We start from the raw sequence: 20,928 nt of genomic DNA, 5'->3' as shown, positions 1-20,928 counted from the left end.
AAATACCCCAAATTTACTTCTAAACTGAAAAATTTGGTCGCCAAATTTAAAATACATACAGTATAATTATAATAAAAAAGACTTGGAGGAGAATACAGCACCACATACCTCTTACATCCAGGGACATCTGTCATGTAGACTTTCTCTTTCCTCTTCCCCTCCGCCATGACAAATTCTTTCAGCCACATCTCGTCTCTACAGAGTTTGTAACACAGACAACGGTGCTGGGCCCAGGGCTGCCTACCCGAACGTACCTATTATAATCCGCCACTGACTGGAAGGGGGCCCAGGGCAATTGCCCCGTTTGCCTCCCCCCCCCCCCCCCCCCCCAACGCCAGCCCTGCTGACAACTGGAAAGGGCATAAGGGACGACACGGATGCTTTTACTTCTTCCCTTATAATTGACCTAAGGTCCGTCAATAGTGACGGCTGTTCTTTAATAATTTTATTGATACAATCACAACTGTTTAGTGTATATATCCTGAAGCCTTTTGTTGCAGGTAGCACATTTTTTAGGCTTCTTTTTAGGTTCCACCTTATGGGTAGTTTATTTTCCCCCCTAGGAAGATATGACTAACAATCATTTAGAATAGTTTGCCAAATTAGACACAAGGGACTGAGATAAGGTATTTACTTACATGTCCCTGAACAGGAGGCTCTGGGGATTGCTCTCTGCAGATAGAGCTTGAGGTAGCCATAGTGTAAGGACCCTATTGCTATACCCAGTCTGGTTTAAATACCCCTGGCAATTACCCCTCCTGTTGCCGCGGTGCTCCTCCTCTTCCTTCCCTTAGAGACTTTATAAAGTTAAACCAGTTCTACAGAGACTGTAGTTACACCCTCTCTGCTATCAATTCAGTTTCTCAAAGAGACAGAGTCCCTATTGAATATAAATGTACCTGTTTCACAAGTAAAGGAGCTTGTTGCTATATTGCAAAATCATCTTTAGTAAAGCCGTAGTGAGTTTGTTGCCATTCACCTGCGTACCTAACAGTCCCATAAAAACAATACATTTTTCAAACCAGCACCTGGATCTGAGTAATTTAGTATTTTCATGTAATTAAAGAATAAGTATAGGCAATGAGATATTTAATAAATTCTATCTGTATAGCGTCACCTGCTGTTTGTTTTCTCTCTCTGTCAACCTCCCTCAGGTTGTCACATAGGGTCAGTTCTCTCCTTCAACTGCTGCCAGCCCTCTTTTGTTAGAGTCTTCGACAGTTACAAGGAGAGTAGAAAATACACTGCCACTAAGAAAGGAAACACCATAATGGAAAGCACTCACTACCTGAACTGCCAGCTTGGATAAATCTAGCAGAGCAACTAGAGTACACAGCTGGTTCTAGCTTTGTAAGAAAGGGATTGTCATGTACTATATGGTGTACAAATTTAATTTTTTTGAGTAATCATGGGATAAGAACGTTAAAGGGAACCTATCAACTTTATGCTGCCCTCCCTCAGAGCAGCAAAAAGTAGTGGGAGATGCGCTGATTTTAGCAACGTGTCACTCATGAGCTAAGAGTATGTGGTTGCCGAGAACCAGCATCATAATCATTGCAGCACAGGACTTGAAAAGAGTCAAATCTACCTGAGAAGAGTCAGAGTTATTCATAAGCTCCTGCTGTTATTCATAAGCTCCTGCTCTTCTTACTTTGTTCCCTAGGAGAGAACTGCCAATCATCAGCAGATGGGGGGAGCGGGAGGCAATTGATACTGGCACATGGGGGGAGGGGGGTTGGCACCTGATACTGGCACATGGGGGGGGGTTTGGCATTATTATACTGGCACATGGGGGGGAAGGAGAGAGGCACTTGATACTGGCACATGGGGGGGTGGGTGGAAAGGAGAGAGGCACTTGATACTGGCACATTGGGAGGGGGGGAGATGGCACTATGATACTGGCACATATGGGGGGGGAAGGAGAGAGGCACTTAATGGCACATTGGGGGGAAGATGGCACTATGATACTGGCACATGGGGGGGAAGGAGAGAGGCACTTGATACTGGCACATTGGGGTGGGGGATGGCACTATAATACTGGCACATGGGGGGGGGGGAAGGAGAGAGGCACTTGATACTGGCACTTTTGGGGGGGAGAGAGGCACTTGATACTGGCACATGGGGGGTTGGCACTATGATACTGGCAGATGGGGGGTGGGAAGGAGAGAGGCACTTGATACTAGCACATTGGGGGGGGGGGGAGATGGCACTATGATACTGGCACATTGGTGAGGGGGCGAGATGGCACTATGATACTGGGACATGTGGGGGGGAGGAGAGAGGCACTTAATACTGGCACATGATGGGGGGGCATCTATGGGGACACTTACTGGCACATTATTGGAGGGCATTATGGGGGTCCTTTTTTACTGGCACATTATAAGGCCCTTAATCATACCCAGTGTCACCCATAGACAGTCCCCTTAAATTATCTGTAATAAAAAAAAACTGTTTGTTACAAAGATTATTTTCCTCTTTGTGTATGTTTAAGTTTAACCTCGGGGGGGACACCACAAGATTAGCTCGCACAGGGCGCCTGAACACCTAAGACCAACCGTAGTCACTACCTTATGCTGTCCTCGGTGAGTTCAGCATAAAATTGATGACAGGTTACCTTTTATACTCTCCTCATGCAGCTTTTAAAAGCAGTCCATAATATATAATATATATATCTAATATATAAAGCTAAGTGTATGTATGTGTGTACGGATGGAGTGGAGTTAACACTCCTGTTTTCTGAGATTTCTGATTTGTGTTATCTAATCTAAGCAAACACCTTCAATTGCTTTTCAATGGCTTTTGTCTCCAGATAACTCTGAGTTAAGAAATTTGAGTTGAGCTGGAGTGCCAACCCTGCTCCATCTGTATGTATGTCCGCGAAAGAAATCTGCACCATCACAATTACAATCACGAAATTTAGCATACAGGTACATCAGGTGTCCGGGAAGGTTTTAGACCAGGTCTCAACTCCCTAGCACGTACCATTCCTGAGATATTCCCAAAAAATACATTAGCCAATAGAAACTCGAAGGCCCTTAGGGTACTTTCAAACTAGCGTTAGAAGAATCCGGCAGGCAGTTCCATTGCCGGAACTGCCTGCCGCATTCGGAAATCCGTATGCAAACTGTTATCATTTGTTTCTAGATACGGCTGCGGAGCCGTCTGACAAATGCATTGAAATACCAGATCCGTCTCTCCAGTGTCATCAGGAAAAACGGAACCGGTATTTATTCTTTTTCACATCTTTAAAGGTCTGCGCATGCGCAGACCGAAAAACCGGATCCTTCAATGCGGTAATTTGATGAACACTTGATACCGGAAACTTTAACACTAGTGTGAAAGTAGCCTTAGTCTCCACATACACAGTTTTACACCAGGTTTCCATAAAGACCCAGCCATTTTTCTTCACTGTTGTAGGTCAGCTTTAAAGGAAATCTGTCACCAGGATAATCGCTTTTGAAGTAAAGCCTAATAGCACTTAGTACCTTATTTCCAGATTTGCCTTTGTTCCAGCAATAGATGTTTTTTATCCTCTAAAAATCCAGTTTATTTGGTATGCAAATGAGCCATTAAGTTGTGCAGAGGGGCGTCACTCTTGCAGGAAGGAGCCCAGATAACATCTATTGCTGAAACAAAGGCACGTCTAGAAATAAGGTTCTAAGCGCTATTAGGCTATGGCTTTACTTCAATAGCGATTATCCTGGTGACAAATGTCCTTTAAAGGGTCAGGGTGCTGTGGATGACACTTTTAAGGGAGCGGAGTACTGTGGCGGTCACAGTTCCGGAAGACAGACTTAAAAAAAAAACAAGTCCCGCTAACCTACAACTCGATCCGGTTAGGCCACACCCCCTCCCACTCCGAAGCCGACGGGGATTGAAAAAATGAAGGTAAAAATCAACTTCTGTCAGCTGCAGGGGTGGGAGGGAGGGTGACTTTCTCCCTGCAGCTCACGCTCAGACAGCACAGTGCTGCAGGTTATTGTGTAAATCACTGTTAAGGAGACGGGGTACTGTGGTCACTAATAAAGGGGCGGCCGCTGTGGATGTCACTGTTAAAGGGATAGGATGCTGTGGAGGTCTCTGTTAGGGGGACAGGGAACGGTGGAGGACACAGTTAAGGGGATGCTCAGCTAAGGAGGTCAGTGTTAAGGGGCGGGGTGCTGTAGAGGTCACTGTTAAGGGGGCAGGGTGTTGAGGAGGTCACATTTTAAGGGAACGTAGCTCTGTGGAGGTCACTGTTAAGGGGTAGGTTATTGTGTAAATCACTGTTAAGGAGATGGGGTACTGTGGAGGTCACTAATAAAGGGGTGGCCGCTGTAAAGGTCACTGTTAAGGGAGGAGGGGACTGTGGAGGCCACTATTAAAGGTGCAGCGGGGTACTGTGAGGTCACTGTTAAGGCAGCGGGGTACTGTGAGATCACTGTTAAGGGAGCGGGGTACTGTGGCAGTCTCTGTTAAGGGGGCCGGGAATGGTGGAGGTCACAGTTAAGGGAACTGTAACCTCTGTTCAGTGTTAAGGGACGGGTGCTGTAAAGGTCACTGTTAAGGGGGTGAGCCCCTGTTGAGGTCACTGTCAATGGGGTTGGGTGCTGTGGAACTCAATGTTAAAGGGGCAGGCTGCTGTGAAGGTCAAAGTTAAGGGGATGGGCTGCTGGGGAGGTCCCATTTTAAGGAGACGCGGCACTGTGGAGGGGGGGTCAGTGTTAAGGGGTGGGGGCTGTGGAGGTCACCATTAAGGGGGCGGGGTACTGTAGATGTCACTGTTATAGTGGATACTGTAGATACAGTGGGATGCGAAAGTTTGGGCAACCTTGTTAATCGTCATGATTTTCCTGTATAAATCGTTGGTTGTTACGATAAAAAATGTCAGTTAAATATATCATATAGGAGACACACACAGTGATATTTGAGAAGTGAAATGAAGTTTATTGGATTTACAGAAAGTGTGCTATAATTGTTGAAACAAAATTAGGCAGGTGCATAAATTTGGGCACTGTTGTCATTTTATTGATTCCAAAACCTTTAGAACTAATTATTGGAACTCAAATTGGCTTGGTAAGCTCAGTGACCCCTGACTCACATACACAGGTGAATCCAATTATGAGAAAGAGTATTTAAGGGGGTCAATTGTAAGTTTCCCTCCTCTTTTAATTTTCTCTGAAGAGTAGCAACATGGGGGTCTCAAAACAACTCTCAAATGACCTGAAGACAAAGATTGTTCACCATCATGGTTTAGGGGAAGGATACAGAAAACTGTCTCAGAGATTTCAGCTGTCTGTTTCCACAGTTAGGAACATATTGAGGAAATGGAAGACCACAGGCTCAGTTCAAGTTAAGGCTCGAAGTGGCAGACCAAGAAAAATCTCGGATAGACAGAAGCGACGAATGGTGAGAACAGTCAGAGTCAACCCACAGACCAGCACCAAAGACCTACAACATCATCTTGCTGCAGATGGAGTCACTGTGCATCGTTCAACCATTCGGCGCACTTTACACAAGGAGATGCTGTATGCAAGAGTGGTGCAGAGGAAGCCTTTTCTCCGCCCACAGCACAAAAAGTGCCGTTGAGGTGGGCTAAAGCACATTTGAACAAGCCAGCTTCATTTTGGAATAAGGTGCTGTGGACTGATGAAACTAAAATTGAGTTATTTGGCCATAACAAGGGGTGTTATGCATGGAGGAAGAAGGACACAGCATTCCAAGAAAAACACCTGCTACCTACAGTAAAATATGGTGGTAGTTCCATCATGCTGTGGGGCTGTGTGGCCAGTGTAGGGACTGGGAATCTTGTCAAAGTTGAGGGACGCATGGATTCCACTCAGTATCAGCAGATTCTGGAGACCAATGTCCAGGAATCAGTGACAAAGCTGAAGCTGCGTCGGGGCTGGATCTTTCAACAAGACCACGACCCTAAACACTGCTCAAAATCGACTAAGGCATTTATGCAGAGGAACAAGTACAACGTTCTTGAATGGCCATCTCAGTCCCCAGACCTGAATATAATTGAAAATCTGTGGTGTGACTTAAAGAGAGCTGTCCATGCTCGGAAGCCATCAAACCTGAATGAACTAAAGATGTTTTGTAAAGAGGAATGGTCCAAAATACCTTCAACCAGAATCCAGACTCTCATTGGAACCTACAGGAAGCGTTTAGAGGCTCTAATTTCTGCAAAAGGAGGATCTACTAAATATTGATTTCATTTCTTTTTTGTGGTGCCCAAATTTATGCACCTGCCTAATTTTGCTTAAACAATTATAGCACACTTTCTGTAAATCCAATAAACTTCATTTCACTTCTCAAATATTACTGTGTGTGTTTCCTATATGATATATTTAACTGACATTTTTTTTTTGTAACAACCAACGATTTATACAGGAAAATCATGACGATTAACAAGGTTGCCCAAACTTTCGCATCCCACTGTATCTTTTAATGACACACACAAACATTAAATGAAATAGATGAAATATACCCGTGCAAAGCCGGGTCCTTCAACTAATATATATATATATATATATATATATATTTATTTTAACTCTCTATATATAGAAGACTCATTGTTAGAGGAATTTGATATTGGATATTCAAGATTGTGTCCTATATCTTGCCCTCCTGGCACTGTCAAAAACCAAAGGGAAACATTTATCATAACACAGCAGCGTATGCTAGGTCATGACAACCAGGCACACTGCTGGATGATGCACCTAATTTATGACGATTAGGCACAGCATTCAGCAGTCAGTGAACTCAGATCTACGCCAGCCCCTGGCGACTTTTTCCACAAAAGTGGTGTAGTTTAATGATGAATCTGGCCCACAGTCTTTTCTCTGTTCTTGTGATGTAATAGTAACAACAAGACAGAAAGAAGACTTCTAAAAGGTACATTCATACAGAATTGTTTGAAAGAGGTTTTGAGGCTTATTTTTCTGAAGGGTGTTCAGCCAAAATGGATTAAAAAGGAATCAGAAACACAAAGGATACATACTGAATGCATTAGAACACAAACATAAAATACAATATTTTCTGTTATTTGGATAATTATATGGAAATATTTTTAAGTCAATATGGCAGAATTATTTTAGCTGTGTATCAGTATTATTTGCATTAACAAAAGTATTAACAATTTAATCAAAATGGGTTTCAGCAAAAAAATAAATAAATAAGAATTACATTAATGGCTCATGCACACGGTCTGTAAATTGTGGATACACAAAACATGGATACCGGCTGAGTGCAAGTCGCCATTTATTTATTTTTACTCTTGCAGAAATTTTCTAACCTTGTCCGGAAAACAGACAAGAATAGAACATGTTCTATCTTTCTGTGGGGCCGCTGAATGGACTTACGGATGCGGACAGCACACGGTGTGCTGTCCGCATCTTTTGCTGCCCTAAAACTTAAATATAGGGAAAAATGTAAGTAGAATTTCTTAAATAGAAATCCCTGACTTAAATTAGCCATGTTTACAAGACATTTAGAAACTAGCAATATCTACACAAATAAAATTAAATAGTGTAACAGTACCTCCACCACATGAAGCTGAACACTCTGAGCGAATAATGGCCCATGTAAAGTTGTGCTTTGGTGTCAACCTCCTCTCATTCTCTCGTTTGGGCACTGAGAACTCCCACATTATTCCAGGGTTTTTACCTTGCAGTAGAATCTAGAAAGAACAGACTCTGCATTTTAGTTTATTGGTTTATGTTATGCATGCAATCTGAAAATTGTAAGTTCATCTAGGTGCATATTGGGGGTACACCACATCCCCCCCAGAGCTGCTGAGAGAGGGCATCCAGCTAAATTTTCTCTCATCCAAATCTTATTTCCTATACCAGATGTAGTTAATTAACCACTTCCCATCTGGGCCATTTGCCCCCTTCCTGACCAGGCCAAATTTTGCAAAACTGACATATCTCACTTTATGTGGTAATAACTTTGGAACGCCTTTATTTATCCAAGTCATTCAGAGATTGTTTTCTCGTGACACATTGTACTTCATGATAGTTATAAATTTGAGTCAAAATATTTCACCTTTATTTATGAAAAAATCCCAAATTTACCCAAAAATTTGAAAAATTCGCAATTTTCTAAATTTCAATTTCTCTGCTTTTAAAACAGAAAGTGATACCTCATAAAATATTTATTACTTAACATTCCCCATATGTCTACTTTATGTTGGCATCATTTTGGAAATGTCACTTTATTTTTTTAGGACGTTAGAAGGCTTAGAAGTTTAGAAGCAATTCTTCAAATTTATAAGAAAATTGCCAAAACCCACTTTATAAGGACCAGTTCAGGTCTGAAGTCACTTTGTGGGGCCTACATAGTGGATACCCCCATAAATGACCCCATTGTAGAAACTACACCCCTCAAGGTATTCAAAACCGATTTTACAAACTTTGTTAACCCTTTAGGCGTTCCACAAGAATTAAAGGAAAATGGAGATCAAATTTTTAAATTTCACTTTTTTGGCAGATTTTCCATTTTAATCAATTTTTTTCTTTAACACATCGATGGTTAACAGCCAAACAAAACTCAATATTTATTACCTAGATTCTGCGGTTTACAGAAACACCCCACATGTGGTCATAAACTGCTGTATGGGCACACGGCAGGGCGCAGAAGAAAAGGAACTCCACATGGTTTTTAGATGCCATGTCCCATTTGAAGCCCCCTGATGCACCCTTACAGTAGAAACTCCCAAGAAGTGACCCCATTTTGGAAACTAGGGGATAAGGTGCCAGTTTTATTAGTACTATTTTTGGGTACATATGATTTTTTGATCATTCATTATAACACTTTATGGGGCAAGGTGACCAAAAAATTGGTTGTTTTAGCACAGTTTCTATTTATTTATTTTTACAGCGTTCACCTGAGGGGTTCAGTCAAGTGACATTTTTATAGAGCAGATTGTTACGGACGTGGCGATACCTAATATGTATACTTTTTTTCATTTATTAAAGTTTTACACAATAATAGCATTTTTGAAACAAAAAAATTATGTTTTAATGTGTCCATGTTCTGAGAGATATAGTTTTTTTATTTTTTGAGAGATTTTCTTATGTAGGGGCTCATTTTTTGCGGGATGAGGGGACGGTTTTATTGGTACTATTTTGTGGGACATACGCGTTTTTGATCACTTGGTGTTGCACCTTTTGTGATGCAAGGTGACAAAAATTGCTTGTTTTGACAGTTTTTTTTTTTTTTTTTTTTACGGTGTTCCCCCGAGGGGTTAGGTCATGTGATATTTTTATAAAGCTGGTTTTTACGGACGCGGCAATACCTAATATGTCTATTTTATTTTATTTTTTCTATTTTAAATTTTTTTTTTTTATTCCTAACTTGGGAACTTTTTTTTTTTTTACATGTGAAACTTTATTTTATTTTATTTTTTCAACCCTTTATTTTTTTTTATTTTTTTTTACACTTTTCGTCCCCCATAAGGTCATACAAGACCTCTGGGGGACATTTGCTTCACTTTTTCTTTTTTTTTTCACAGTTGATTTCTCCTGTAACTGGGGCTGACATAGTAGCCCCAGTTACAGGACAAATGCACCCCTAGAGAGGCTGTACAGCAGCAATCCTGCGCTGTACAGCCTCACAGCAGGGCTGATCGAGGTCTCTGAGAGACCTCACACAGCTCCTGCACACTCCGGTCACGGCGGTCACATGACCGCTGGGCCGGAACAGGAAGCGCACAGCGCTTCCTTCTCTGCAGACACAGCGCTCGGTGAGCGCTGTGTCTGCAGCGATCGTGAAGGCAGGGACACCTGGGAACTGTCCCTGCCTTGTCTTAGGGTTGCCCTGCTTTTACTGACAGCGGGCAACCCGATCAGCAGCTGCACGATTAGCGTGCAGCTGCTATTTCTGACAGGACGTTTTAAAACGTGCTGTCAGAAATAGACGTCCACCCATAGGACGTTTATAGTCTATGGGCGGACGTGAAGCGGTTAAATAACTGGGAATTGGTTACTAACAATGATATCTCAACATGTTGAAGGTTTGGCAGAACTTAAAAATTAAGTAGAGGGATGTACCAGGGAGAAGAGAATGTAGTACTTTGTCATTCACAGATCACAGTCAGAGATCTGAATAAAACAAAAATAAATTAATAAAATATTCTAGGTAAGTGTGATGGAGTTTACAATAAAAGAGCTCATTGTAATACAACAAGTTCAAGTAATGGTGACATCCCAATAGCACTATTCATTCTTTTCAGTCCTCATGCACAACAAAGCTTCTATGCGAGAAAAGCTCTGTTCGTTGGATTGGATTGGGACATGACACATTCTGTATGCTGGATTCATAGGGAATCCACCAGAAAGGGCCTCTTTAAGCCATCAAAAGTAAGTCTCCATGAAATGTCCAGGTGTCCTACCATGGCTCCATACAAAGCAAAACAGAAATAGATTAGAGACATAAGCATTAGGCCTTAACCCCTTGGGGACCCTAGGATTTTCAATTTTTGCATTTTGTTTTTTTTACTTCCTGCTTTCCCGGAGCCATAACTTTTTTATTTTATCATTGACATATCAGTATGAGGCTTGTTTTTCTTGCAGGGCAAGTTGAAGTTTTAAATGGCACCATTTAATAAGGCATATGATGCAGTGGGAAGCTAAAATAAAAATTTGAAGCGAGTTCCCGGCCTCCGCCATAATAGTATGGTGCAGGAGTGGTGCTCGCTCGAACGGTGCAGGGGCCTGGCTGTTACTGACAGCCAGGCCCCTGCTGTATCAGCCAGAATCATTAAAAGCTCTGATGCCGGTGGATTAACTCTTTATATGCTGTGGTCAATGCAGAACGCATTATCTAAAGGGTTTGCAGAGGGAGGGGACACCCTCTGTCTCTCCATCGGCCCCCACTCTGCAATGACAGGGGGCCGATGGTTGCCATTGTACAGTCCATTTTCAGTATTGGTGTTAGTTCACTACCAAAACAGTTCATACAGAAAAACATTCACCTTTGATCCGGGGTGTTTAATCCACAACCGCCTAAATGCTCAGCCTCCGAAAGTCCACTGCAGGCTTTAGGCAGCCTGCTCGCCCGACACACTGTCTTCAGCTTTCAGCCCACACACAGGCCTCAGATCTCAGCAGAGTTTCACACAGCTCTGACATTGCTGGCTGTTTTTTTTTAGGCCTGTCAAAACCCGGCCTGGACCGTGGGGAGTAGTCACCCACCCAGCACTTTGACTACCCCCAGTAAGAGCCGTACCGGATCAGCGATTTGCAGCCATACTAGATAGCAAGGTGTCACACAGCAACTGCTGCTGACACATGAAAACTGGCTCTTACTCCACCGAGGCCAGGAACCTTGGTGACACATACAGTAGGTGAACCCGATTTTGTGTCAATCTCGCTCTCTTTCTCGGCGAGATTGAGCACCTACGAGCCCCATCGCGGGAGCCAGCGCCGAGCTGGCTTGCCGCGATGGAGACAGAGCCGTCATAGAAGCGACGGGAGATCCGACTTGGATTCCCGCCAATTCTACACGTGTGCGGCGTTTGTTATGAATCCTGAGGGGGAAGTCCCCGCCGGATTTTAAATAAAAATCCGGCCTGGGTCCCCCCCTCAGGAGCATACCGGGCCCTTAGGTCTGTTATGGGTTGTAAGGAGAGCCCCCCCTACGCCGAAAAAAACGGCGTAGGGGGTCCCCCTACAATCCATACCAGACCCGTATCCAAAGCACGCTACCCGGCCAGCCAGGAAGGGAGTGGGGACGAGCGAGCGCCCCCCCCCCCCCCCCCCCCTCCTGAGCCGTACCAGGCTGCATGCCCTCAACATGGGGGGGTTGGGTGCTCTGGGGCAGGGGGCGCACTGCGGCCCCCCCACCTCAGAGCACCCTGTCCCCATGTTGATGAGGACAGGGCCCCTTCCCGACAACCCTGGCCGTTGGTTGTCGGGGTATGCGGGCGGGAGGCTTATCGGAATCTGGGAGCCCCCTTTAATAAGGGGGCCCCCAGATACCGGCCCCCCACCCTAAGTGAATGAGTATGGGGTACATCGTACCCCTACCCATTCACCTGCAAGAAAAGTGGTAAAAACACAAATAAACCACACAGTGTATTAAAATATTTTATTTTTCTGCTCCGGAGGCCGCCCCCTGTCTTCTTTATTAGCTCTTTTACCAGGGGGGGCTCTTCTTCTTCCGCTATCCCGACGGGTCTTCTCCGCTATCCGGGGGGTCTTCTCAACTCTCCGGGGTTCTCCTTCTGTCTTCTCCGCTATCCGGGGGGTCTTCTCAACTCTCCGGGGTTCTCCTTCTGTCTTCTCCGCTATCCGGGGGGGTCTTCTCAACTCTCCGGGGTTCTCCTTCTGTCTTCTCCTTCTGTCTTGTTGACTCGGCGCAACCCGGTTCTTCGTCTCGCGAGACTCGGCGCACCCCGGTTCTTCGTCTCGCGAGACGTCTCGCGAGACGAAGAACCGGGGTGCGCCGAGTCAACAAGACAGAAGGAGAAGACAGAAGGAGAACCCCGGAGAGTTGAGAAGACCCCCCCGGATAGCGGAGAAGACAGAAGGAGAACCCCGGAGAGTTGAGAAGACCCCCCCGGATAGCGGAGAAGACAGAAGGAGAACCCCGGAGAGTTGAGAAGACCCCCCGGATAGCGGAGAAGACCCGTCGGGATAGCGGAAGAAGAAGAGCCCCCCCTGGTAAAAGAGCTAATAAAGAAGACAGGGGGCGGCCTCCGGAGCAGAAAAATAAAATATTTTAATACACTGTGTGGTTTATTTGTGTTTTTACCACTTTTCTTGCAGGTGAATGGGTAGGGGTACGATGTACCCCATACTCATTCACATGGGGACAGGGTGCTCTGAGGTGGGGGGCCGCAGTGTGCCCCCTGCCCCAGAGCACCCAACCCCCCCATGTTGAGGGCATGCAGCCTGGTACGGCTCAGGAGGGGGGGGGGGGCGCTCGCTCGTCCCCACTCCCTTCCTGGCTGGCCGGGTAGCGTGCTTTGGATACGGGTCTGGTATGGATTGTAGGGGGACCCCCTACGCCATTTTTTTCGGCGTAGGGGGGGCTCTCCTTACAACCCATAACAGACCTAAGGGCCCGGTATGCTCCTGAGGGGGGGACCCAGGCCGGATTTTTATTTAAAATCCGGCGGTGACTTCCCCCTCAGGATTCATAACAAACGCCGCACATGTGTAGAATTGGCGGGAATCCAAGTCGGATCTCCCGTCGCTTCTATGACGCGCTTGCTGGGATGTGCTGTCACTATTCCAGTGAGTGCGAGATCTCGGCACCATGTTGCCGAGTATCAGCGCGACGCTGTCGTGTTAAAAGCACAATCTCACAAACACCTACTGTACCTATCATCCACGATGATTCCTTGTACCTTCTTACATACCTCCCCCTTTGTTCAACCCTGAGGGGTTACCCTGCAAGCGGCCTGCCCTGTGTTCTACGGAGAACTTAAAGTCCTGTAAGGACAGGAACCACCTGGTGACTCAGGCATTTCTATCTTTGGCCTGGCTCATCCACTTGAGAGGGGAGTGGTCATTCACCAGGCGGAACTTTCTCCCCAACAAATAGTAGCGGAGAGACTTGAGTGCCCACTTGATAGCCAGGCACTCTCTCTCTACTATACAGGGAGTGCAGAATTATTAGGCAAGTTGTATGTTTGAGGATTAATTTTATTATTGAACAACAACCATGTTCTCAATGAACCCAAAAAACTCATTAATATCAAAGCTGAATATTTTTGGAAGTAGTTTTTAGTTTGTTTTTAGTTTTAGCTATTTTAGGGGGATATCTGTGTGTGCAGGTGACTATTACTGTGCATAATTATTAGGCAACTTAACAAAAAACAAATATATACCCATTTCAATTATTTATTTTTACCAGTGAAACCAATATAACATCTCAACATTCACAAATATACATTTCTGACATTCAAAAACAAAACAAAAACAAATCAGTGACCAATATAGCCACCTTTCTTTGCAAGGACACTCAAAAGCCTGCCATCCATGGATTCTGTCAGTGTTTTGATCTGTTCACCATCAACATTGCGTGCAGCAGCAACCACAGCCTCCCAGACACTGTTCAGAGAGGTGTACTGTTTTCCCTCCTTGTAAATCTCACATTTGATGATGGACCACAGGTTCTCAATGGGGTTCAGATCAGGTGAACAAGGAGGCCATGTCATTAGATTTTCTTCTTTTATACCCTTTCTTGCCAGCCACGCTGTGGAGTACTTGGACGCGTGTGATGGAGCATTGTCCTGCATGAAAATCATGTTTTTCTTGAAGGATGCAGACTTCTTCCTGTACCACTGCTTGAAGAAGGTGTCTTCCAGAAACTGGCAGTAGGACTGGGAGTTGAGCTTGACTCCATCCTCAACCCGAAAAGGCCCCACAAGCTCATCTTTGATGATACCAGCCCAAACCAGTACTCCACCTCCACCTTGCTGGCGTCTGAGTCGAACTGGAGCTCTCTGCCCTTTACCAATCCAGCCACGGGCCCATCCATCTGGCCCATCAAGACTCACTCTCATTTCATCAGTCCATAAAACCTTAGAAAAATCAGTCTTGAGATATTTCTTGGCCCAGTCTTGACGTTTCAGCTTGTGTGTCTTGTTCAGTGGTGGTCGTCTTTCAGCATTTCTTACCTTGGCCATGTCTCTGAGTATTGCACACCTTGTGCTTTTGGGCACTCCAGTGATGTTGCAGCTGCACGCTTGACTTTTCTCAGTTCATGGGCAGTTATTTTGCGCCTTGGCTTTTCCACATGCTTCTTGCGACCCTGTTGACTATTTTGAATGAAACGCTTGATTGTTCGATGATCGCGCTTCAGAAGCTTTGCACTTTTAAGAGTGCTGCATCCCTCTGCAAGATATCTCACTATTTTTGACTTTTCTGAGCCTGTCAAGTCCTTCTTTTGACCCATTTTGACAAAGGAAAGGAAGTTGCCTAATAATTATGCACACCTAATATAGGGTGTTGATGTCATTAGACCACACCCCTTCTCATTACAGAGATGCACATCACCTAATATGCTTAATTGGTAGTAGGCTTTCGAGCCTATACAGCTTGGAGTAAGACAACATGCATAAAGAGGATGATGTGGTCAAAATACAAATTTGCCTAATAATTCTGCACGCAGTGTACTGTACCTGGTTTCGGCTGGGGTAAGCTTGCGGCTTAGGAAGACAATGGGATGCTCCTCCCCGTTAACTTCCTGAGACAGTACAGCACCGAGTCCTACTTCAGAGGCGTCCGTCTGTACTATGAATTTCCGCTTGAAGTCAGGCGTCACCAAAACCATCACGACCTGCGTCCTTTCAAGAGCCCTGTCAATGGCACTGCCACTGTAGCAAAGTGGGGAACAAACCCCATATAATAGCCCACCATTCCCAGGAGGACTTTACTTGCTTAGTGGTGACAGTTCAGGGCCAATTCAAAATCGCCTCTATTTTGTTCACTTGAGGTTTGATAACTCTGCGCCCAATGACATACCCCAGGTACTTAGTCTCCTCTAACCCTATGATGCATTTTTTTGGGTTAGCGGTTAGCCCAGCCTTCCTAAGGGAGTCCACTACAGCCTGTACTTTGGGTAGGTGACTTTCCGAGTTGGTACTGTGGATGACGATATCGTCCAGGTATGCCGAAGCATACTGACGATGTGGATGAAGTACAATATCCATTAGCCTTTGAAAGGTGGCGGGGGCGCTATGCAAACCAAAGCGTAACACCTTGTACTGATATAACCCCTCCGGTGTGATGAAGGCAGTTTTCTCTTTAGTAGCCTAAGTTAAGGGTACCTGCCAATACCCTTTCGTGAGGTCCAAAACTGAAAAATATCGGGCTTATCCTAACCTTTCAATTAGCTCGTCGACTCGGGGCATGGGATATGCATCGAACTTAGAAATCTCGTTCAATTTTATAAAGTCGTTACAAAACCGTAACGTTCCGTCCGGTTTGGGTATCAATACTATAGGGCTGGCCCACTCACTTTTAGACTCCTCTATGACGTCTAGTTGCAGCATTAGTTGCACTTCCTCCGAGATGGCTTGTCGCCGAGCCTCAGGTACCCGGTATGGTTTTAACCAGACTTTCGCCTGAGGCTCAGTGACAATGTCATGCCGAATTGTGGAAGTGCGTCCATTGAGGTCTAAGAACACATCTGTGTTCTGGCTAATAAACTCCTTGGCCTCCTTGCAACGGATCACATGCGGAGGAATTGCTCCCCCGGTTATAAACACGATACATTGTTTGGGGAATTTGAGCATTTCCTCCCATTTAGGCCACTTTATTTTCGTGATTTTTCTTTATATGTATGGAATGTGCCATTGCGTAATGCTGGTAACATTCTAGTGCCCCTGGTATCCTGTGTCACATGGCCTGTTATAGGTGGGGCTTGCAGCCTTCTCCCACTGCATGAGTGATCTCACTATGGAGGTATGTGGGAGCTTGGCTGTGAGTTGGATCTTAGCACCCTTCAAACCGTGTTCACACACCATAGGTAGTCTAGTAGTAGGACCCATACCACAATGAGATACCTTGATGGTGGTGCAAAAGGGCTCCGTTGTGTTCCTGGCTGGATTACATTGGCTAAAGTCTCAGTTTTTAACATCAGCCTGAGGGATTAGCCAGTTGCATAAAATGGTGGTTCACCTTTTCCAGTGATTTATGTATTTGCATATAGAGATGGCCTTGCAGTTAGCCCGGCGGTCGTTTTGCGGCGAACTTTGCGCGTTCGCGATTCGCCGAACATGCGAACATATGCCGATATTCGCGCCCGACATATTCTTTTACATTGTGAAGAACTCTGAACCATGACACATCCATCAGGTGGTATAGGACAGCCAATTGAGATGTTTCAGCACATGGACATAACTCCTACCTTATACATTTTACATTCGGTCTTTTGCCAGTGTAGGGAGAGGTTGATGTGTGGAGCAGGGACAGACCGTTAGGGACACAAATCGCTAGCTAATAGGGCCACAAAAGTCCTTTTAAGGACTGGTATAGGTTTGCTATCGATAGGTGTGACATACTGAGGGGTGTAATCTATACTAATAAAAGCCCTGTGTAGGTGCTCAGGGCTGTTGTCCATGCGTGTGTGCCGATTAGTGAAGTGCGCATGTGCAGCGCACAAACCAATCAGCACACAGGCAGCGCACAAACCAATCAGCACACACTCCACACACACAGCAGGGTGAGTGTGTGCCGATTATATACCATCCGATCAGAGTTTTCTCCAATCCGATGGTATATTTTAACTTGAAGCGTCCCCATCACCATGGGAACGCCTCTATGTTAGAATATACCATCGGATTTGAGTTAGATCGTGAAACTCAGATCCGACCGTATATTCATTCATGGTGATGGGGACGCTTCAAGTTAGAATATACTAAGAACTGTGTACATAACTGCCCCTTGCTGCCTGGCAGCACCCGATCTCTTACAGGGGGCTGTGATCCGCACAATTAACCCCTCAGGTGCCGCACCTGAGGGGTTAATTGTGTGTATCATAGTCCCCTGTAAGAGATCAGGTGCTGCCAGGCAGCAGGGGGCAGATCCCCCTCCCTCCCCAGTTTTAAATTCATTGGTGGCCAATGCGGCCCCCTCCCTCCCCAGTATTAAATTCATTGGTGGCCAGTGCGCCCCCCCCATCATTGGTGGCAGCGGAGAGTTCCGATCGGAGTCCCAGTTTAATCGCTGGGGGTCCGATCGTTTACCATGGCAGCCAAGACGCTACTGCAGTCCTGGCTGCCATGGTTACTTAGCAATTTTAGAAGCATTATACTTACCTGCGCTGTCTGTGGCCGGCCGGGCGCTCCTCTTACTGGTAAGTGAAAGGTCTGTGCTATAAGCAATGCACCGCACAGACCTTTCACTTACCAGTAGGAGGAGCGCCCGGCCGGCCGCAGGCAGTGGCGTTGCAAGGGGGGTGCGGGGGATACGGGCCGCACCGGATGACACTAGCAGGGCCGGCATTTACGAATCCCAGGCATAGTCATTTGTATTGCCGTCCTCAGGAGAGGGAGAGATGTGTCTGGGATTCAAACCCAGACACAGATGTAGCAGAGCTGGGTGTGCTGGGGCAGCTATCATATATAGAGATATAGCAGAGCTGAGTGTGCTGGGACAGCTGTCATATAGAGATATAGCAGTGCTGGGTGTGTTAGGGCGGCTGTCATGTGTATAGATGTACACTTAGCCAGCTATAACAGTAGAAGTCTCATATTTTTTCAATCAGTTGTAATGCAGCCTTTATGGCTGTGTGGGTAAGTGCTTTGCCTCTGATACAGAAGGTCGTGGGTTCGAATCCCGGCAGAAACTTTTCTGAAATACAGGCTAAATTAGAATACACAAGCACTGACTCCATATATGGACATACAGGGCGGGACACAGGAAGAGGCTGCATCGCATCGCTGACATGGAGTGTATAAGTGTTTTTTTTTTTTTTTTTTAATACCCGACTGTTACTGCCATGGGGGGAGCGGGAGGCACTTGATACTGGCACATGGGGGGAGGGGGGTTGTGGCACCTGATACTGGCGCATGGGGGGGGTTGGCACTATAATACTGGCACATGGGGGGAAGGAGAGAGGCACTTGATACTGGCACTTTTGGGGGGGGGGGAGATGGCACTATGATACTGGGACATGGGGGGAGGAATGAGGCACTTGATACTGGCACGTGGGGGGGTTTGGCACTATGATACTGGCACATGGGGGGAGGGGGGTTGGCACCTGATACTGGCACATGGGGGGGGGGTTGGCACTATGATACTGGCACATGGGGGGAAGGAGAGAGGCACTTGATACTGGCACTTTTAGGGGGGGAGATGGGACTATGATACTGGGACATGGGTGGGGGAGAAGAGAGGCACTTGATACTGGTACTTTTGGGGGGGGAGATGGCACTATGATACTGGGACATGGGGGGAAGGAGAGAGGCACTTGATACTGGCACTTTGGGGGGGGGGGAGATGGCACTATGATACTGGGACATGGGGGGAGGAGAGAGGCACTTGATACTGGCACGTGGGGGGGGGGGGTTGGCACTTGATACTGGCACATGGGCGGGTTTGGCACTATGATACTGGCACATGGGTGGGTTTGGCACTATGATACTGGCACATGGGTGGGTTTGGCACTATGATACTGGCACAAGGGGGGGGGGAGGCACTTGATACTGGCACTTTTTCTGGGGGGGGGGATGGCACTATGATACTGGGACATGGGGGGGGAAGAGATACTGGGAAGGGAGGGAGGGGGGGGCCGCATTGGCCACCAATGATGGGGAGGGATTTTAATTAGAGGGGGGGAGGCCGCACTGGCCACATATTGCTTTTAATACTGGGGAGGGAGGGGGGGGCTGCACTGGCCACCAATGCTTTTTATACTGGGGAGGGAGGGAGGGGGGCCGCACTGGCCACCAATGCGGCACCTGAGGGGTTAATTGTGCGGATCACAGCCCCCTGTAAGAGATCGGGTGCTGCCAGGCAGCAGGGGGCAGTTATGTACACAGTTCTTAGTATATTCTAACTTGAAGCGTCCCCATCACCATGGGAACGCCTCTGTGTTAGAATATACTGTCGGATCTGAGTTTTCACGATAGTGAAAACTCAGATCTGAAAAAGTTGTTATGCAGACGGATCCGCACTGAACGGATACCATCGTTTGCATTTATATGTGCGGATCCGTCTGAGCAGATACCAGACGGATCCGCACCTAGCGCAGGTGTGAAAGTAGCCTAAAATAGGGACTCTGACTTTACATTGAAAGTCAATGGGGGACGGATCCGTTTACAATTGCACCAATATTGTGTCAATGTAAACGGATCCGTCCCCATTGACTTACATTGTAAGTCAGTACGGATCCGTTCGGCTCCGCACCACCAGGCGGACACCAAAACGCGCCAGCAGTCTCAGCACCACGTGGCACTGCCAGTCATCTCAGCCACCAGTCAGCGCCAGCTGTTTCAGCCATCAGCTGCAGTCTCAGCACCACCAGTCCGTGCCAGCCATCTCAGGCACCAGTCACAGTCCTAGTCAGTTCTAGCAGTCAGTGCCAGCTGTATCAGCCACCAGTCACAGTGACAGCAGTCTCAGCACCACCAGTCAGTGCCAAGCGTATTAGCCACCAGTCACAGTGATAGTGGTTTCAGCACCACCAGTTAGTGACAGCTCTATCAGCCACCAGTCACAGTGCCAGTGGTCTCAGCACCACCAGTCAGTGCCAGCCGTATCAGCCACTAGTCACAGTGACAGCAGTCTCAGCACCACGTGGCACTGCCAGTCGTCTCAGCCATCAGTCAGTGCCAGCTGTTTCAGCCATCAGCTGCAGTCTCAGCACCACCAGTCCTTGCCAGCCATCTCAGGCACCAGTCACAGTGCCCACAGTCTCAGCACCACCAGTCAGTGCCAGCAGTCAGTGCCAGCAATCAGTGCCAGCAGTATCAGCCACCAGTCACAGTGCCAGTGCTCTCAGCACCACTAGTCACTGCCAGCCGTATCAGCCACCAGTCACAGTGCCAGTGGTCTCAGCACCACCAGTCAGTGACAGCTGTATCAGTCACAGTGCAAGTGGTCTCAGCACTACCAGTCAGTGCCAGCAATCAGTGCCAGCAGTATCAGCCACCAGTCACAGTGCCAGTGCTCTCAGCACCACCAGTCAGTGCCAGCCATATCAGCCACCAGTCACAGTGCCAGTGGTCTCAGCACCACCAGTCAGTGACAGCTGTATCAGTCACCAGTCACAGTGCAAGTGGTCTCAGCACTACCAGTCAGTGGCAGTCATATCAGCCACCAGTCACAGTGCCTGCAGTCATATCAGCCACCAGTCACAGTGCCTGCAGTGCCGATTATAGAAGTGTGCATGCGCAGCCGACGGACACACACAAACAGGCCAATCCAGGTCGCAGAGTCGGGCTCGGGGGCACAGCGGTGGGACAGCAGCGCTCAGGGAGGAGGA

At 46.7% G+C, this 20,928-nt stretch overlaps 1 protein-coding gene across 1 annotated transcript in view; it reads right to left on the bottom strand.

Annotated features, from left to right (window-relative positions):
- ADAMTS16 (ADAM metallopeptidase with thrombospondin type 1 motif 16) overlaps positions 1–20,928 on the bottom strand; it is a 508,970-nt gene that overhangs the window by 93,258 nt on the left and 394,784 nt on the right. Inside the window, exon 17 of the mRNA XM_040433225.1 lies at positions 7,525–7,663. Coding sequence (XP_040289159.1) covers positions 7,525–7,663 — 139 coding nt within the window. The remainder of the gene's footprint in view (positions 1–7,524; positions 7,664–20,928) is intronic.

This window comes from Bufo bufo, chromosome 5 (assembly GCF_905171765.1).
Source record: "Bufo bufo chromosome 5, aBufBuf1.1, whole genome shotgun sequence".
Classification (NCBI taxonomy): domain Eukaryota; kingdom Metazoa; phylum Chordata; class Amphibia; order Anura; family Bufonidae; genus Bufo; species Bufo bufo.
This window is presented reverse-complemented; position numbering and strand designations above follow the sequence as displayed.